General features: G+C 45.3%; 1 protein-coding gene across 1 annotated transcript in view; it reads left to right on the forward strand.

Annotated features, from left to right (window-relative positions):
* GBF1 (golgi brefeldin A resistant guanine nucleotide exchange factor 1) overlaps positions 1 to 17090 on the forward strand; it is a 186173-nt gene that overhangs the window by 149377 nt on the left and 19706 nt on the right. Inside the window, exons 14-24 of the mRNA XM_065407097.1 lie at positions 147 to 245; positions 766 to 960; positions 1393 to 1579; positions 5723 to 5863; positions 6470 to 6558; positions 10164 to 10366; positions 10711 to 10834; positions 11142 to 11267; positions 12008 to 12090; positions 13054 to 13290; positions 14141 to 14234. Coding sequence (XP_065263169.1) covers positions 147 to 245; positions 766 to 960; positions 1393 to 1579; positions 5723 to 5863; positions 6470 to 6558; positions 10164 to 10366; positions 10711 to 10834; positions 11142 to 11267; positions 12008 to 12090; positions 13054 to 13290; positions 14141 to 14234 — 1578 coding nt within the window. The remainder of the gene's footprint in view (positions 1 to 146; positions 246 to 765; positions 961 to 1392; positions 1580 to 5722; positions 5864 to 6469; positions 6559 to 10163; positions 10367 to 10710; positions 10835 to 11141; positions 11268 to 12007; positions 12091 to 13053; positions 13291 to 14140; positions 14235 to 17090) is intronic.

Consider the following 17090-nt stretch of genomic DNA (forward strand, 5'->3'; position numbering starts at 1 on the left):
CCATTCACAGCAGGAGAGAGCCCTTGAGACGGGGAGGGGATTGCTTCCAGAAATAGATCTGTTATGTGATACAACAGTAGCACTACTCACCTGGGCAGATAGTGTGGCTTGACCTCTCACTCCTTATGTTTCTGTTCCTTGCTCAGCTGCTGAGTGTGGAGCGGCTCAATCTGTATGCAGCCTCCCTCAGGGTATGCTTCCTTCTCTTCGAGAGCATGAGAGAGCACCTGAAGTTCCAACTGGAGGTGAGTTTTTGAAATACAACCACATGGTCCCCATGGGATAGGTCAGTAATAACTGCTTGACATGTAGGGGTATACAGAATGGGGTGGCAACATACACTGATTCAATAGGGTACAGTCCAAGTACCAATTAATTAGGTGTTAGTAGCTGTATGGGAGGGGTTCTGAGGGCTTTTCTGGGTCCCTTCCTATTAAAACAGTAAAGTTCTTTTGAAACTTACACATTGCCTTGCCTTCCCTCTAGCTTTTTGGAATAGTGAAACTTAGTCCGCTGAATGGTAAAATAATTCAGTGACACCCTTAAGAGTTTGCTGTTGAAATGTGTATGAAGTTACTAAATGTACAGGAACCTGAAGAGGTTCTTCCACTGGAGTGAGCATTCACTAAATGTGGAGGATTTCACACTGTGAATCACATGTGAAAGGGGAACTCGTAAATCTCCATTGAAATAGCCCTGAAAGCTCAGTATTGTCCTGCTTTCCTTTCTCTTCCCCTAACCTGAGCTGTCCTGTGTTTCTGCCAGATGTACATAAAGAAGCTGATGGAGATCATCACTGTGGAGAACCCCAAGATGCCCTATGAGATGAAGGAGATGGCCCTGGAGGCCATTGTTCAGCTGTGGAGGATCCCCAGCTTTGTCACTGAGCTTTATATAAACTATGACTGTGACTACTACTGCTCTAACCTCTTTGAGGACCTCACCAAACTGCTCTCCAAGGTCCTGAAAAGGCTCTGCTTTGCCCTTCCCTTCAGCTAGTGCTGCAGACTTCAGAACATGAGCTAGAACAGGGCTGGGAGGGAGGTGTAGGTGGAGATGTGGAGAGGAAAGTCCCTCTAGAGGAGGGATGGCAGAGAGTCTGAGAGGAGGGGAGAGGAGCAGATGGTGGTGGATGAAAGGTTCTACTTGAACAGCTTTGTATGGATTAGAAAGACCACTTAGGTTCTGGAAGATCAGAGAAGTGGAAGGAGTACAGTAAGGTTAAGTGGGGGAAAATGAGTGGGAGTTCTCAAGTTATATGTTTCAGAGTTTTATATGGAAAGTTTGGGGGGTTTTGTATTGTACATTTACTTTTTCAGAGCACTGGGACAAACTCGCCTTGAAAGGTGTTAAATCTGAGACCATCTGACATTCAACTGTTTGATTTCCCAGAATGCCTTTCCGGTTTCTGGACAACTTTATACTACTCACCTGCTGTCTCTTGAAGCATTGCTGACAGTGATTGATAGCACTGAAGCACACTGCCAAGCCAAAGTGCTGAGCAACATCCACCAACAGGAGAAGGAAGTGGTCAAACCCAGCACAGAAACTGCCAGTAGCACCAAAGAACCAAGCAACAGTGAGACCTTTCTTTTTAACATCTCCATGTTCAGCCCTAGATTTATTCTAAACCCACTTGTATACCTCCTTTTGGTCACTCAGCTAGTGAACTCCAAGATAATGTATTTCCATTCTTCCAGTTTCATGCTTTCCAATACTCTTTAGCATTTAAAACCTTGATGTCAGACCACTCCACTTCAGGGACTTAGTCACTGGCAACTGAGATCAAGGAGATCGAGCTCACTGTCTGTCCCAAGATACAGCCTGGAGAGGGCAGGAGGCATGGCCTTATCTGTTAATGGTTCTAGAGACATCTCTGGAATGCTCTTCTGTTCCATGAACGCTACAGTCCATCTGTGGCATCCTTTAGGACAAAATGTTTAATGTTGTGTATATGCGCATGTGCGCTAACCTTGCTGCTGCTGTTGCCCCATTTAGAGCATGTTGCCCTTTCTTTGAAAACATACTGTTCTTTGAGAGATTGTCCACATGGATTCCACTCCTCCTGCCCCTCATGTGAAGAATCAGTGCCATTTACTGACTCTGGCAAAAGTCCACTCCAAGTGCCTTTTTTTGCCTAGGAGAAGGACACATCCCTGAGTGATGTTCTATACATCATTCCTTCTCTAAGTAGCCTCAGAAAGCTAGACCATCTATGCAATCCTCTGGATGCCAAAAGGAAGGACGCAGCTGGACTTCGCTTCTCTGGTCAGTCCCACTCCATGAGCACCCTAGTCAGCTAAGATTCCATCCTGAACTCCTGTGCTATGTCAACCAAGAGGCCCCAGTTGTCTTCCTCATTCCAGTGTCACTCTGAGATGGAAGTAGGCAGGAGCACCACTCCAGAGATAAGTCGAGGCATAGGTCACCCTCTTTGCTGCCTACCAAGTCAAGACACAAGAGTCTGCAGGCATCCGACGTGTCTTGGGTTCAACAGAAGGGTAACTAATGACCTGACATAGCTCTCTTTGGTTCCTGTGGCACCTACTAAACCCATGGCCCATGCTTTGTAAAGTATCCAGCACCTCAGTACTGCCCAGGTCTGTACCTAGAGCATATTCAGTCTTGAATGATCCATTTGTACAACTGGTACTCGAGTCACTTCTTCTCGAGAGGTTGAAGATGTTGATAATGTAGCCAATGGTTACTGAATCATCTGTATAGCAGAAGAAGGAGATACCTCTGGTACCAACATCAGCCCCTACCCAATTAGGGAGGATACAGCAGAACCACAGCACACGGACAGGCCTATCTTTAGAGGAGGTATACTCCTCTTAATCCCCATCATGACACAGTAGGGAGTCATCTTCTAAGTACCCTCTCTCACCCCTTGTGTAGCATAATTGTAGTCAAGAAAGGACTCTACAGAGGGCTCTGTCAGGCTTTCATTCAAACCAATCTGTAATGTATCTGTTTATTTTCTAAAACCTCATTTCTCTCTGGGAGAGACTGAACTTCATAGCTTGCCATTTCAAGGGACTTGCTATACTATCTTCAGAGGGCAAAGTCTTTCAGACTATCTCCCTGTACTTTTATTGATATCTCTGGTGCTTCAAAGGTCAAGCCATTTCTTCCCAGAGAACGTAAAAACAGATCACATAGTGTATATCAATGTATCACATGATATTCTATGATATTCCTCTCCCTTCAAATATTAAAAGTTCATTCCACAAGAGCAAAAACTGCAACCTATGCATTCCGTATCCAAAATTTGCAAGGCAGTATGTGGAGTAATCCCCTTTCTTTGATTTAAACACTAAGCCCTTGATCTGGCTGCAAGATCAGATGCAAAAATTTGGCAGAGCAGTGTTTCCATCACTATTCAGTTAGTGACAATGAAGGCTCCTCAGTCACACTTTCCAGATAGGGCACTGCTGAGCAGTCACCTACAGTGGGATCTACCCTGTCAAATTTTCTAAGAAAAGGAGGGGTTACTTCCCTAATAGTGATTGTGGTTCTTTGAGGTGGTGTCATCTGTGTGGACCCTCTTTATTTGGGACTCTGAATTAGTAAAGGAAGTGAGGGATGGTTGTGGTTGCTCTGTCCTTAATGCCCTCAAGTGGGAGGGTATGCACGGTGCGGGCGCAGCCCAACAGATACTGCTGTTCAAAAGATTTCAGTGTCGCATGCATGTGCACCTACAGTGGGATCTCCACAGATGACAACTTCTCGAAGTACCACAATTACTATAAGGCAAATAACCATTTGTTACACAGAATCTTTTGCAAGTGGTATACCTATTAATACACTTGTTTGCCACAGTTCAGAACAAGAATGGACAGATCTGCTTTAGAGTGGTCTCCAGTCTAGGCTCCCTGTCACTTGCCTTTCTCATCCTTTGAATACCAGAACCAATGTGATTTCCCCCTCCCAATCCTCATGATACTGAGGAAATGAGGCAAGTTGCTGCATCAGTGATCATGATAGCCCTGGCATGGGCAAGGCAGTTCTGGTATTCAGATCCAGTGAACCTCTCATCGCAGCCCCCAGTCACTTTGCCCACTGTGCCTGACGTAGTCTTGCACAACAATGGTCACATCCTACAGCTTGACCCAGCATCATTATGTCAGACAGCCTGGATGCTGGCTGGCTGATATCTGTCCAAAGAAGCTGTTCAGCTGTAGCTCAGAATGTTCTCTAAAGCAGGAGAGCCTCAACTAGACTGAGTTACAAAGCTAAGTGGAAGGGGTGTTCTATATAGGCATCTTACCACAAGCTGTCTCCCTTGACAACACTCATTTAAACAATATTGGATTATTTTATCCCTGAAACAGTTGGGACTTCTATTCATTCCAGAAGGATACAACTAGCAGCAATATTTGCACATCCCCCCCATCTTGGGCCACACTGTATTTTCTCATCCTACAGTGGCTAGATTCCTTAAGAGCCTAACTCGTGTTTTCCCCCCAGTTTGGGAGACCTCACCCTCTTGGGATCTCACTATAGTATTAATGTGTTGATGTCTCTCCTTTGAGCCCTTAGTAATGTGTTCCCTTTACCACCTACAATGAAGAGTTCCTTTTTAGTAGCCATTACATCAGCTCAGGTAGGGGAGAGTCACACCTGCCTGTTGGGTCCCCCTTATAATAGTGTTTGATAAGAACAGGGTCACTCTTAGGCTTCATCCCAAGTTCTTGCCCAAAGTTGTTTCAGGGTTCCATACGAACCAATTTATTCATCCTCCAAGCCTCGTTCAACCCCCTGGAAGCTAAATTTCACATGCATGATGTAGTAAGGGCATTGTCATACTACCTTACCAGGACAAAATCATTCAGGAACTCACCTGGACTGACTGTGATCTTTGCAGAGGGTGTTAAGGTTCATGTAGAATTCTCCAATTGTATAAGGACATATTATAAATTAGCCAGGTTAGATCCACCTACTCCCATTAGAGCTCATTTCACTGGACCTAATGCAGCCTCTGCTGCCAGTTTGAAGAATGTCCTTATTTTTGAAATTTCTGGGACCGCTATAAAGAGCTTGGTTCAGACATTTAAAAAACACTATACTTTGGTAGAGGCCTCCACATCAGATGCCTATTTTGTCTTGCAGTTATTGTTTTAAGCAAGGCTCCTAGCACGCATCTCCAACCAAACTGATAATTGCTTGTTACTCACCAAGAGGGGGATCTGTGTGGAAAACCACTTGAAAAAATGGTGACCTATCTTACAGGTTCTTTGAGATGTGTTGTCAACACGGATTCCTCAACCTGCCCTTCTTCCCTGCTACCACAAAGTCCTGCTCCTCTGGGATTCTGTATTGGAAAAGGAACTGAGGAGCAGTTAGACCCATTCTGCTCTTAATACCCGTGGATGCATCAGTTCCTTCACCAATACAGAATCTTAGAGAAGGAACTGACTCACCCAAGAATATAAAGGGCAGAGTGGATCCAGCTGCCCCTCAGTTCCTTTGTCAATACAGCATCCCAGAGGAGCAGGACTCTGCAGTAGCAGGGAAGGAGTGGGATCACAAAATCAATGAGGGCAACACATCTCAAAGTCTCTCAGTTCCTATAAGGTCAGTAACTGGTCTTTTCTTTTGGTAAGACATGCAAAGGCCTTCAAGTGGTGAACAGCAATTAAAGTAAAAGGCATTATGATTATTCAGAAGCCCTTGTCCATCTTCTATTGCTGATTTCTCTTGCCTTCTCTTTTGCCCACAGACAATGAGAGAGTGCTGAGTGAAGGGAAATCTCCCAGTGTGGTCACGGAGCTGTCCGGGGCATGCCCGCCCACCAGTGGGTGTCTTATGGCTGACCAGATGAAGCAGGGCTGCCAGGATTTGGAGGGAGGAAGTGATGCAGGTAATAGTCCCCACAGGACCTTGACTCTGACTGAACATCTGCATGCAGGGAATGGTTCAGACCTACGTTCTTTGGTATTAATACCTTATAGTGGACTGTGCTATACGTGTTAACGGAACCTGCTCAGAGCCAGAAACACATGTGCATGGGATGCTCAAGTTACTTTAGATGTGGTGTATTTGACAGAGCCTGGCTACTGTCGATGTTTGTATGTGTGGAGAGGGTTGGAACTGGTGGGTCCCCTTTGCTTGTAGCAAAAACAGATAGTCACGGTTAGCACAGCACTCTCTAAGACAGAATCATCACTCTCAGGCTGCAACAGCCCCAGAGGAGGCAGAAAAATAAACCGGGTGTGTGAAGTTATCATGGCTGAGAAGCTCCTGTGCACATGAGTGGTACTGGAGTTGCTGAGCAGTGACAGGAAGGTTGTGTGTGGTGGGGACCAGGAGGTACTATAGTGAGATACTACGGCATTTGCAGAAAGGGCAGTGCAGCAGGGCTTAGTGATTGAAGGGGGGCACTGAAAAATCATTCAGTGCACCATAGTGAGCGATGCTGTTGTGGGGGAGGGGTTGGCTGTAATGACACTTTCACTTTCCTTCCTAGCCGAGAAGAACATCCCCAGGAAGCCTACTCGGTTTTCCTGCCTCCTGCCCAGAACTCAGGAACTGATGGAAATTAAGAGCAAAAAGAAGGTGCGGTCTGTTAACTTACTGTAAATTGGTTCTCCGGACATCGTCCTGTTTCTTCCTCCATAAAGTATTTACATTTTGGCTTGCTGTGATTAATCAAATCTTTAGAATGTTAATTTGAGACCTTTGTGTGTATAATAAATTCAGTAGTCACACACTGAGGACCAAACTGCATCAAAGGAGGCAGGACAGTGTCTTAAGGGAATAGATATTACTTTGTGTCTACTTGAGTTTCACTCTGGTAGTGCTCTGGAGTGTTGGGGAAATTTCATGCCTGAACTTGTACTCTGGATCCATGGTGCTCCAGGCTGTTGGAGGCCATTGGGGAAACTGCTGGGCCTAATGTTAATGGAAGTGGTCATCATCATCTTCAAGAAGGGTAGATTGCTTGCTACTCTTACCGAAGCATTGGTACAGCCTGGTCTCAAGAAGCCACCATTTGAAAATGGCATTCTGGCCAATTGTGGGTACCCTTTATGGGTAAGATAATTGACAGATTGTGACAAGACAACTCTTCCCATATCTAGATGCCTCAATTTCTTTGACCCTTGTTAATCTAGGGTCCAATCTGAGGATGGCATAGAGACTGCACTTGCTTAGTAGTTGGTCTCCTCCTCAAGTTGGATGAAGGTCAGGTATCCATGCAGGTGGTGTTAGATCTATCAGCTGTCTTTGATATCAAAAGCAAGATGGTGTTGACATGCCTGCTGACCCCAGGGTAGGAGGGAGTGGATGAGACTGCTCAGAGAGATCCCAGAGGATAGCATTGGGTAATTGCTCTTCTTTCAGTGGTGCGCTCATATGGAGTTCTGCTGGGTTCCGTCTTGTTTTCCCTCTCTCTCAGGCTTTTCCCTCTACTCCTAAGTTAGATCAACCTAGCTACCTTGCTCAGGGCTGTGAAAAATATCATGCAACGTAGTTAGGTTGACCTAACCCCCACTATAGACCCAGCTAGGTCGACAGAAGACCTAGATACCACCTCTTGGAGGGGTAGATTAATCATATCAGTGGAAGAACTCCTTCCATTAATGTAGGAAGCATCTACATTATGGCACTACAGTGGCACAGCTGCACCGCTGTAGCTGAGCTGTTGTACTGCATACATACATTCAGCGTATATATGAGTCTGTTAGGAGGCGTAGAGAGGAAGCCAGGGTTATGATTTCATTGACAGAGGCCCAGTCTAGATGAATTAGGGTGGTGTTGGTAGGCTGGGGCAAGCAATCAAAAGATATGGTGATTTTAACTATCCCTTTATGGGTGGTTGCAACTTGGGTTGAATGGGTTGGCTTTCAGCAGTGGCCAGGATGGCTTTTTACACATGCATCAGGCTAGAAGGCTGCAACCTTTTCTCTCCAATGCAGATTTCACTACTGTGATTCATGCCTTTGTCACCTCAACTAGATAATAATGTGCTTTCTTGGGGCTATCTTACATCTATTCAGAAACAAATTGTCACAAAATGTATATGTGCAGGGTATTTCACCGTGAGCACATTACATCTGTGCCTTATGATCCGCTTTGGCTGCCTGTGGTTTGAGTGGAGTTTAAGGCATTGGTTCTGATTTAGACAGCTCTGAACTGTGTGGGACTGTCTTGCAGTACCTCAGATCCCCCTTCCTTCCCCGTAACTAATGTAAGAGCTGTAGTTCGAGCTCTCTCAGTTATAAGGGAGGGAATTGTTGGCAGGATATTCTCTATAATGGCCTTTCCGCTTTGGAATTTGCTCTCCTCCCTTGGTCTAAAAAGGACCAAATTTGTTGACTTTCACATCCCACTGTAAGGCTGCTTTTTATGGAGGCTGTTGGGGAGAGGAGGTTGTTTGAGGATTATTGTTTAAGAAAGGTGGATCACATCTTTTGCTCAGAGGTTTAATTCGCCATATATCATACAGGTGATTAATTTTTTTTTTTTTTGATAGATAACTGTCAAAGGTGCCTACAGTCTGGAATAGGCACCTTTTTTTGTCCTGCATCTCCAAATATATAGTAATGGTTTTCCATATCAAGGTAACCCCTCAGGCTATGTAGGCTAGGTAGGTACTTGGGCTTCATCATGGCAGCATCTATGCACTTCACAATCATTAACAGATGTTATCCTGACTGCATTCCAGTGTTCTCTACACTACAGGAGCTGTGTACTTCATTGTACTTTGAGAAAGTTCACACAGGCATACATGGGGGGATAGAGAGGAGTGGGGGATGGGCTCTGAGGTACTGAGAGCCCAGGGGAGTTAGAATTGGGATGGTCGTGAATTTAGTTCACTAGGTCATTGCTAGCGGTTTCATGGTGATGGGAACTAACAGGGAACTGACATTTATTCTGGGGCTTTAGTAAAGTTCATGTAGCTGTTTGTGCATTTGGTTTTCTTAACACGACAAAACCTTCAGTTAACCCTTACTTAACCAGGTGCTCTATTGCACTGTAGACATTTTGTTATAGAATCCTGGTCCTGAAGTATAAACAGAATTGAGTTGTCTTTTAAAAATAAATAAATAATCCATTTATGTTGTATTGTCCCAGACTCTCAGTTGGTTTTGGTTGTCCTGATGGAGCTCCAGATGTTCCTGTCTCACCTGCTGAACTCTTTATAGTTCTTACTTCTCTAACACCTGGTCTACACTAGGAATTTACACTGGCCTAGCTGTGTGTCTCAGGTGTGTGAAAAATCCACATGTACCAGTGTAACCCCTGGTATAGACAGTGCTAAGTTGATGGAAGAATTTTTCCATGGACCTAGCTACCACCTCTCAGTGAAGGTGGATTACCTACACTGTCAGGAGAACCCCTCCCATCGGCATAAGTAGTGTCTACACTGAAGTGCCCATCGATCTAAGTTACACAACTTCGGCTACGTGAATACTTAGATCTACTCACCGCAGTGAGTTGACTGCTGCCACTCCCCCGTCAACTCCATCTGCGCCTCTTGCACCAGTGAAGTACAGGAGTCGATGGGAGAGCGCTCGGGGCTCGATTTATTGCGTCTAGACTAGATGCGATAAATCAACCCCCGCTGGATTGATCGCTGCCCGCCGATCCGGCGGGTAGTATAGACGTACCCTCAGTGTCTCTTGCTTCTGCGTGCCACATAGGTGCATAGGACTCTTGCTACCTGCACTCCTGTAAGTGGCTTAGAATGAGATTCCAGTAGTCCAAAAAAACTGGATAAAAATAGCTACTGTTGTAGAGGAGTAGCCCTGATCTCCTGCTATTTGTTCAGAGTTCATCTTGCGACTTCCTCTGCTCTAGTTGAATAACCGTGTTGGGGAGGGCTGGATAACCTTGTAGTATCAGAATTAGTCACTGGCTGAGACTTGAAGCTTTTTGTGGTTTGTGCTGGTCACTGTTGTTTTGTTGTGTCTCTGAGGAGGGAGGTCTGCAGATCTGGCTTTGGGTGATCCCTCTTGCAAGATCACACAAGTATAACAACGTATTCAGTCCTGAAGTCACTCATATTTTTCACAGTGCCTTTGAAGTAATTTTGTTTTGTGGCTTTTGACCCCCAAGAGCACCTGTAGGTAAAAAGTGGAAGTGAATCTCCATAGAGAGGTTCTCCGCTTTGTAGGGCTCTTCAGCCAAACTGGTAACTGTTAGCTTGTCTCCTGCAGCTCCTGATAACTGGCACAGAGCAGTTCAACCAGAAGCCAAGGAAAGGGATACAGTTTCTGCAGGAGAAGAACCTTCTGGCCATCCCCATGGACAACAATGAGGTGGCCCAGTGGCTGCGAGAAAATCCCCGGCTAGACAAGAAGATGATTGGGGAGTTTGTGAGTGACCGTAAGAACATAGACTTGCTGGAGAGCTTTGTGGGGTGAGTATTTTTCCATAGTTGGTATCTGTTTCTTGTATTTGGTCACAAAGGGGAACTGATTCAGGAGCTAAACAGATCACCAGCTACTATGACCGCTGTTCCTCCTTCCTTGCTCCTATCCACTGGCTGTTATTGGTGACCTTTCCTTCCGCTTTCTTCCACCTACCACTCTTGCCCATCTCCCTCCACTCCCTGCCCACCAGTCGGTATGGCTCATTCCTGTATGTTGATTCTCAGTGTTTTCCAGTCAGTAAATCTCTGAGTGCACAAATGCCTTGTTTTGTCTGCCCTACCTTCTTCTCCTGTCTGTTTCAGTCTCTCATAGCATTTCGCTCTTATTGCAGGACTTTCAATTTCCAAGGCTTAAGACTGGATGAAGCATTACGGCTTTACCTAGAAGCATTTCGCTTACCAGGAGAGGCGCCGGTGATTCATAGGCTATTGGAAGCCTTCACAGAACATTGGCGGGTGCGTACTGGGTGGGAAGAAATTATGCTCCCTTCACCCCTTTTGTATGTTTGCCATCCTTGACATGTCATATCACAGTGTGAATTTGACCTCTTTTGAGCTCCCGGTGTTCTATAACATTACTGTGTAGGTGGGGGATGCCACAGTGACTTCTTCCGGGGCGTTGTCCAGAAGCTGGGAGTAGAGTTCTGATTTTTCAGCCAGTCCATTTGTTGGATTCTGTTGTGCTGGCAGGAAAATGGAGATCTCAGGTCATGTGTGCATCTTTCGCCCATGGATCTGACTTGTGGCTGTATTTGCCTTTCAGAAATCAAATGGCTCTCCATTTGCTAATAGTGACGCCTGCTTTGCCCTGGCCTACGCAGTTATTATGCTGAACACTGACCAGCATAACCATAATGTCCGCAAGCAGAATGTTCCAATGACCCTAGAGGTGAGAGCAGATTCCCTGCACGTGACTGTTATGATGCCTCTTACTTCTCTTCATTTCCATAGCACTGTGTTCTGTTTTCACCTTTCTGGCTTTCTTTCGTTTGCTGTTTCTCCCATCTTCTGTTTTGTCTGGCCCACTCATCACTCTTCAATGTACTGTAAATAACAGTAGTGTTGGGGTTAAGTACAAGAGTGACGCAGTCTGAAGAAATGAAAGCTAAGCAGTAACATGCAGGGAAGGTTTGAATTGCTTTTACTCTGTAAACACAGTTTTGTGACCTGCTGTATCATAAGACCTAGTAAGAGTGAAAAGAAGCAATAGAAAAAAGAGTAGTCGATTAGAGAAGTGATGCTAAGTGAATAAGCAACTGGGGAAGTGCAGAGTGCTCAAAGTAATGGCACAGTGTTCTTACAGAGGTGGTGTATTTGTCATCCCGATGCACAGTTGAAGCTAATCACATGTAACATTAGTGGACCATCCCCATGTAATGTTGCCTGTCAGCAGCTGGGATGGAGGCTACTGAAACCTCCCATGCCACTAAAAGGATTATTCAATACTCCCTGAATTATAGTGTAATGGTCAGTGTTTCTTGAGTCCCAGAAAAGGCAAGCAGACAAGTAATCAGACCCATGGAGTCTGCAAGCTGCATATGGGCCTCTGAGTTGCTGAGTGCCACTTAAGTTAGCGTTTTTGAAATATTCTTAAGAGAATCATCTTGGTGCTAACTGTAATGTTCCCAGGAATTCCGGAAGAACTTGAAGGGGGTGAATGGAGGCAAAGACTTTGAACAGGACATACTGGAGGACATGTACCATGCCATCAAGTAAGTATTCAGCCCTCTATCGCATTTCCATGTACTCACCGAGCATAGCGGCTCTGTTCTGGTCTGTAAGACCTCTGGAGCACAATTAGTGAACTCTGCTGATCATGTGCCAGTCTGCCTTGGACCATCTTCATCTCAATCTGGGGCTGTGGTAATAGGCTCGTCACAGTTATTGAATTGGATTTATATAGTTGGATCCCTGCCATGGTATTTTAATCCGCAAGGCTTAAGATAAAGGTTTTTTTTAAAAAGAACATGGCTTCTATCAACATGTGAAGGAATGGCAGGGTGAGAGCGGCACATGTGAAATACTGTAGCTAAGAAACCACTCCTCTGGGTCAGGCTTCCAACTGTATTAGAACTTGTAGTGCCAGATGCAGTGTCCCTCTCTGATGCTGCACTGGTGCCCTGAGATGGTGTGGCCAGGTCTTGGTCTTGTATATTTTGCTTTTGCATTTGTCCCTTTCTATCTCATGAAACTGTCTGCTCCTGGTCTCTGCTCCCCATCCCTGGGGCTCCTGGCACGCAGACCACTGCTTGGGGGAATTCCTGACTGCTGTGGTCCTTTCGTGCGCAGAGTTGGCTGTGGGTGAGGAAGCTTTAATAACAGCTCAGAAATTATCCTATTCAGTAAATCCAGGCCCAGCCACTTCGAAGCTAAGGGGATTACAGCTTTGAGGAGGCAGGATGTGACTCTGACTCTCAGCTGGTTTCAATCCGTGATTGCGTGCAACAACTGGGTCTGGAAGTGAGGCAGACTTCTTAGTCTGGGGCTCCCTTTCAAGTCTCCTCCAGAAGGAGGGTCATGCAGCCACCTGTGCTAAGTACCTAGAAGTTCCTCAAGAGGCATCTCCAGATTTCAACAAATAAGTTGTAGTTTTGATCAATGTCTATTGCTTGCTGGGGTAATGTTAGATTTTTTCATTCTGAGTCAAACCTAACCTTTCCTTCCATCCCTGTTAGAAATGACGAAATAGTGATGCCAGAAGAGCAGACGGGCCTGGTGAAGGAAAACTACATATGGAATGTACTGCTGCATCGTGGTGCCACTGATGAAGGCATCTTCCTGCACGTGCCTCCTGGAAGCTACGATCATGATCTCTTCACCATGACTTGGGGCCCCACCATTGCAGCCCTATCCTACGTTTTTGACAAGAGCTTAGATGAAACAATCATCCAGAAGGCTATCTCTGGCTTCAGGTAGCCCTACTCTTCCTCCGCAGAGATCTAGTAGGCTTCCAGTCTGTGGATGTAAATCATCCCCATTTTGGGCAGTGTCTCCTGTCTGCCAGCTGGAGGGTGCATAGAGAAGGTCAGCTGTTGTCTTTCCCTAGCAACGTAGAAGCTTTTGCTCCCAGCCTGCAGCCCCACAGTACTGGCTAGTGCTCTTCCCTGGGCTAGTGTGGATTCAATCCTTAAAGGCTTTTGATTGGTACCACTCAATCTTTGTATGGTCTACATTGTTGTAATAAATTATTTAAAGTGATTGAGCACCATTTAAACTTAGTTGTGGCCAGGGTAGGTCCTAGCATGTTTTTTGGCCAACCTAGTTCTCAAAACTCCATGGTCTGGCAAAAATCCCTCCCTAGACAGAGCAGTCTGTATTGGGGGGTCTTTGGTCACAGCTGAGTTCAAATTAGGTGTAAGCACATTTTAAAAGCTCAATTATTACACCATTGTAGCTGGGGCCTTTTTGAACTTTGAACCTCAACACCATGAACAAATTCACCACCTGTACTTTTACGTTAAGGATTGAACTGGGGACCTTGGTCCTGTCTGCCTGGGTCTCTGAGGCTGCAGTTTGTTTTCTGTACTAGCACAAGGAAATATCAGGCTTTCAGGATCTCTGTGCACCTGCCAGTAGTTTGTGCTGGAGGGTGGCAGCACAGAACAGAGGTGGGTTGCTAACGTTGGCATGCATTGTGAAGTGGTGTTGCGAGATGCAGGGGAATGGTCCTGCATTGTCAGTGGAGAGGGAACCTGACCTGGGGTTATAGACTGGGAACGTCCTGTGTTGTCCTGGTTACATTGCTTGTGGTTTGTCTTTCAGGAAATGTGCAATGATTTCTGCACACTATGGCCTGAGTGATGTGTTTGACAATCTCATAATTTCTCTCTGCAAGTTTACTGCCCTCAGCAGCGAGGTGAGTTTGTGGGGTGGGGTCTGGAAGCAAATACTTGTCATATATTATCTTCTGTCTCAAAGTCTCTGCTCTGGAGAGGTTAACTTTTACAAGTGATGACACCCCCTGCAGATATGTCTGTCCTGTTCTTCAGCCCCAGTGCAGGGATTTCTGGAGTGAACTCTTCAATGCAAGTGAATGGAGAAATGTGATTTGTCGGTAATAAAGTAGGGTTTCCACATAGCAGCATATCCTAATATCCACGCTGTTTCTTTCTAGGTGTTGCTTATGTGGCATTTTCAGCAGCAGCTTTGTCAGGGATGGGAAGGGATCACCTGTGGCAGTCCCTGTCCCTCTTACTTGGACTCAATAAACTTCTGTCCATCTTGCTGTGACCAAGGCCATGACCTTACACATCCCAAACCAGAGCAGACATTGCAACTGTTCATCCTGTAATTTAACTTTTGAGTGTAATTTGGTGCTGAGAATGGCCATTTTCTGACCTAAATGTTTTTAAACATGCCGTAGTTTAGTTGCTTAAGTGTAAAGTGCTGTGGCAGGGGCTCTGCATTTACCCAGTTTTAGGGGATTAGTAAAATAAATGCTCTGAATTCTGACCCTTGATATACAGAATCTGATGAGAAGATCAGGTGAGTCAGCCCAACCCAAGTGCTAAAGCCAGTGAATCTGAGGTGTTCTCTGAAGATAGTCACATTCAGGGCTTGGTGCCCTATATACATTTTTGGCTGAAGTTTCCTCTGCTTGCCCAGGTTAGTAAGTCTTGGCCCAAGTTTTCCAAGGTGTCCTGTATTTGGTAGATAGTGGTGGACCATGCAGTATGTTAAGCAGAATCAGGAAGCAGCATGCTACTTTGATGCCAGGATCAAAGATGCTGAAGAAAGATTCATGAACCTACAAGTTGAACGCATTGAGAAGAACACTGTGTGCACAGATAAAAAAAACACAGGATCATTTAAGATATCAGGCACTGGTACAGGGAAGTAAAGAGATCAAGACAAGTGATCTCTGAAATCTTGTTGGGTGAGAGCAGGATGATGATCCTGGGAATGAATCCAGTGAAGAGGATTTTGGATTGTTGGTGATCCTCTTCTAGAGAAAAGGAACTGTTTGGACTGGATGCTTTACACTTAAGCAACTAAAACAAACCTCTGTGACTGAAGACTAGTCAGGTGGCTTGAATCACAGAAGTTTCTACTCAGTGTAGACATACCCAGCATACCACTGGCAGCAGCATGTAGGGTATGTGTGGCTACATGTCACAGTGAAAAGCATGCTGCATCCACACTGCAGCATGTATCTACATGCATCAGTGAAGGGCTCTGGCAGGGTGGAACTGTGGCAGTGAAAGGCTCCAGCAGCGGAGAGTTGCCGGAGACTTTGCCTCTGTCTTCCCTCTGCCAGAGCCTTTCCTCTCTGCTGGAGTCTTTCCCTGAGGTGGAGAAAAGCTCAGGCAGCAGGAAGACAGCGGGACACTACACTGCTAAAAATAGCAGTGTAGACAGACAAGGCATTGCTTGGGCTTGTAGAGAGCCATGCAAGGTACATATCATAAGGTTCTGGTGTGTCTATACTCGCCTAAGCAGAGTCTCACCATCTGCATTGGTATTTATACCTGTGCTAGAGTGGTGTATATACTCCACCTTTCTGTAAAGCATGTGCAGTGTAGACATATTATTAGGAAATAATAGAGCAGGAATTTGAAGAAGTTCCTAGAGTACATGTACGTACACACACTCACTCTCTCTCTCTCTTGGCTGACGTTACAGAAACGTGGTGGGATAAATGAGTCTGGGTTGCTGGAGGATTTTCTTTTTTTTTAAGAAACAAAGGGAAGGAGAAGAAGGGTGCAAGCGTTGCGTTGTGTGTTTGGGGGCACTTGCATTGTGGCAATGGCAACAATGAAACCCTACCAGTTTGGTTATAAAGAGAGGCAGGTAAAATCAGATTGGTGGATGTTCTAGATTCCATCCTCTTCTACAGATCAGGACCATAAAGATGAAACACTTGATAGTCCTGATCTGGAGTGCTTGGAGAGTGTCAGTAGATAATGCAAGCAGGAGAGTGTATGCCATCAAAAAACTGTTGAATTATGTAAATCTGCTGATCCCAACCTTTTAGAGCACTGTACCAAACTACTAGACTAAGCCCTGCAAGACTCCAACAATTGCTTGCTGCATCCCATTCAATTGTGAGACTGGAATTTGGCGCACTGCAGCCCGAGTTCTGTTGCAGTTTAGCAAGTGCATCTTTTGGTGGGAGATGTAAAATCAAGGACTTCTAGTCCTGAAAAATGCCACTGGCTCTTCCACAAGAAATAGGGTCTTATCCTTAGCTGTATTCCAATTGTACCAATTACATTCTGCAGCCCTAAATTTCCATACAGCCTGGGGACCACAGATATTTGAGAGGTAATATAATGGAGGGGAAGGCAGTGTTTCAAGGGGTTGAGAAGATGACTAAGAGCAACAGTGAAAAAGTAAGGAGAGACCATTTTAGTTTAGGTTAGCTGTTAGCTGCTTCCCTAGGCAAACATTTTAGTGATCAGGTATCTTTTCTGAGGTACTGCAATTGCAAGATGTCGCCATATTGGCGATCAGCTGTGAGAGAAGAGATGGAAGAGGTCTCTGCAAGGAATCAACTGGTTGTAAGCAAGATCACCTTGCTCTCCAGTGGATTCAGTAGTGTCATTCTTTTTGCCTTTCTCTGCAGTTAGACACTCACCTACTGGGTGTTCTGGAGTTGCTGTCTGTTGGGATGAGTTGGATGTGGCTGGTCAGTGCACAGAGGAAGCCAAGGGATATTGAATTTCATATTTTGATGTGAGAGCTCACTGATGTTCCTGTGGTTCTGTCATAA

The sequence above is a fragment of the Emys orbicularis genome, chromosome 7 (genome assembly GCF_028017835.1).
Source record: "Emys orbicularis isolate rEmyOrb1 chromosome 7, rEmyOrb1.hap1, whole genome shotgun sequence".
Taxonomy (NCBI): domain Eukaryota; kingdom Metazoa; phylum Chordata; order Testudines; family Emydidae; genus Emys; species Emys orbicularis.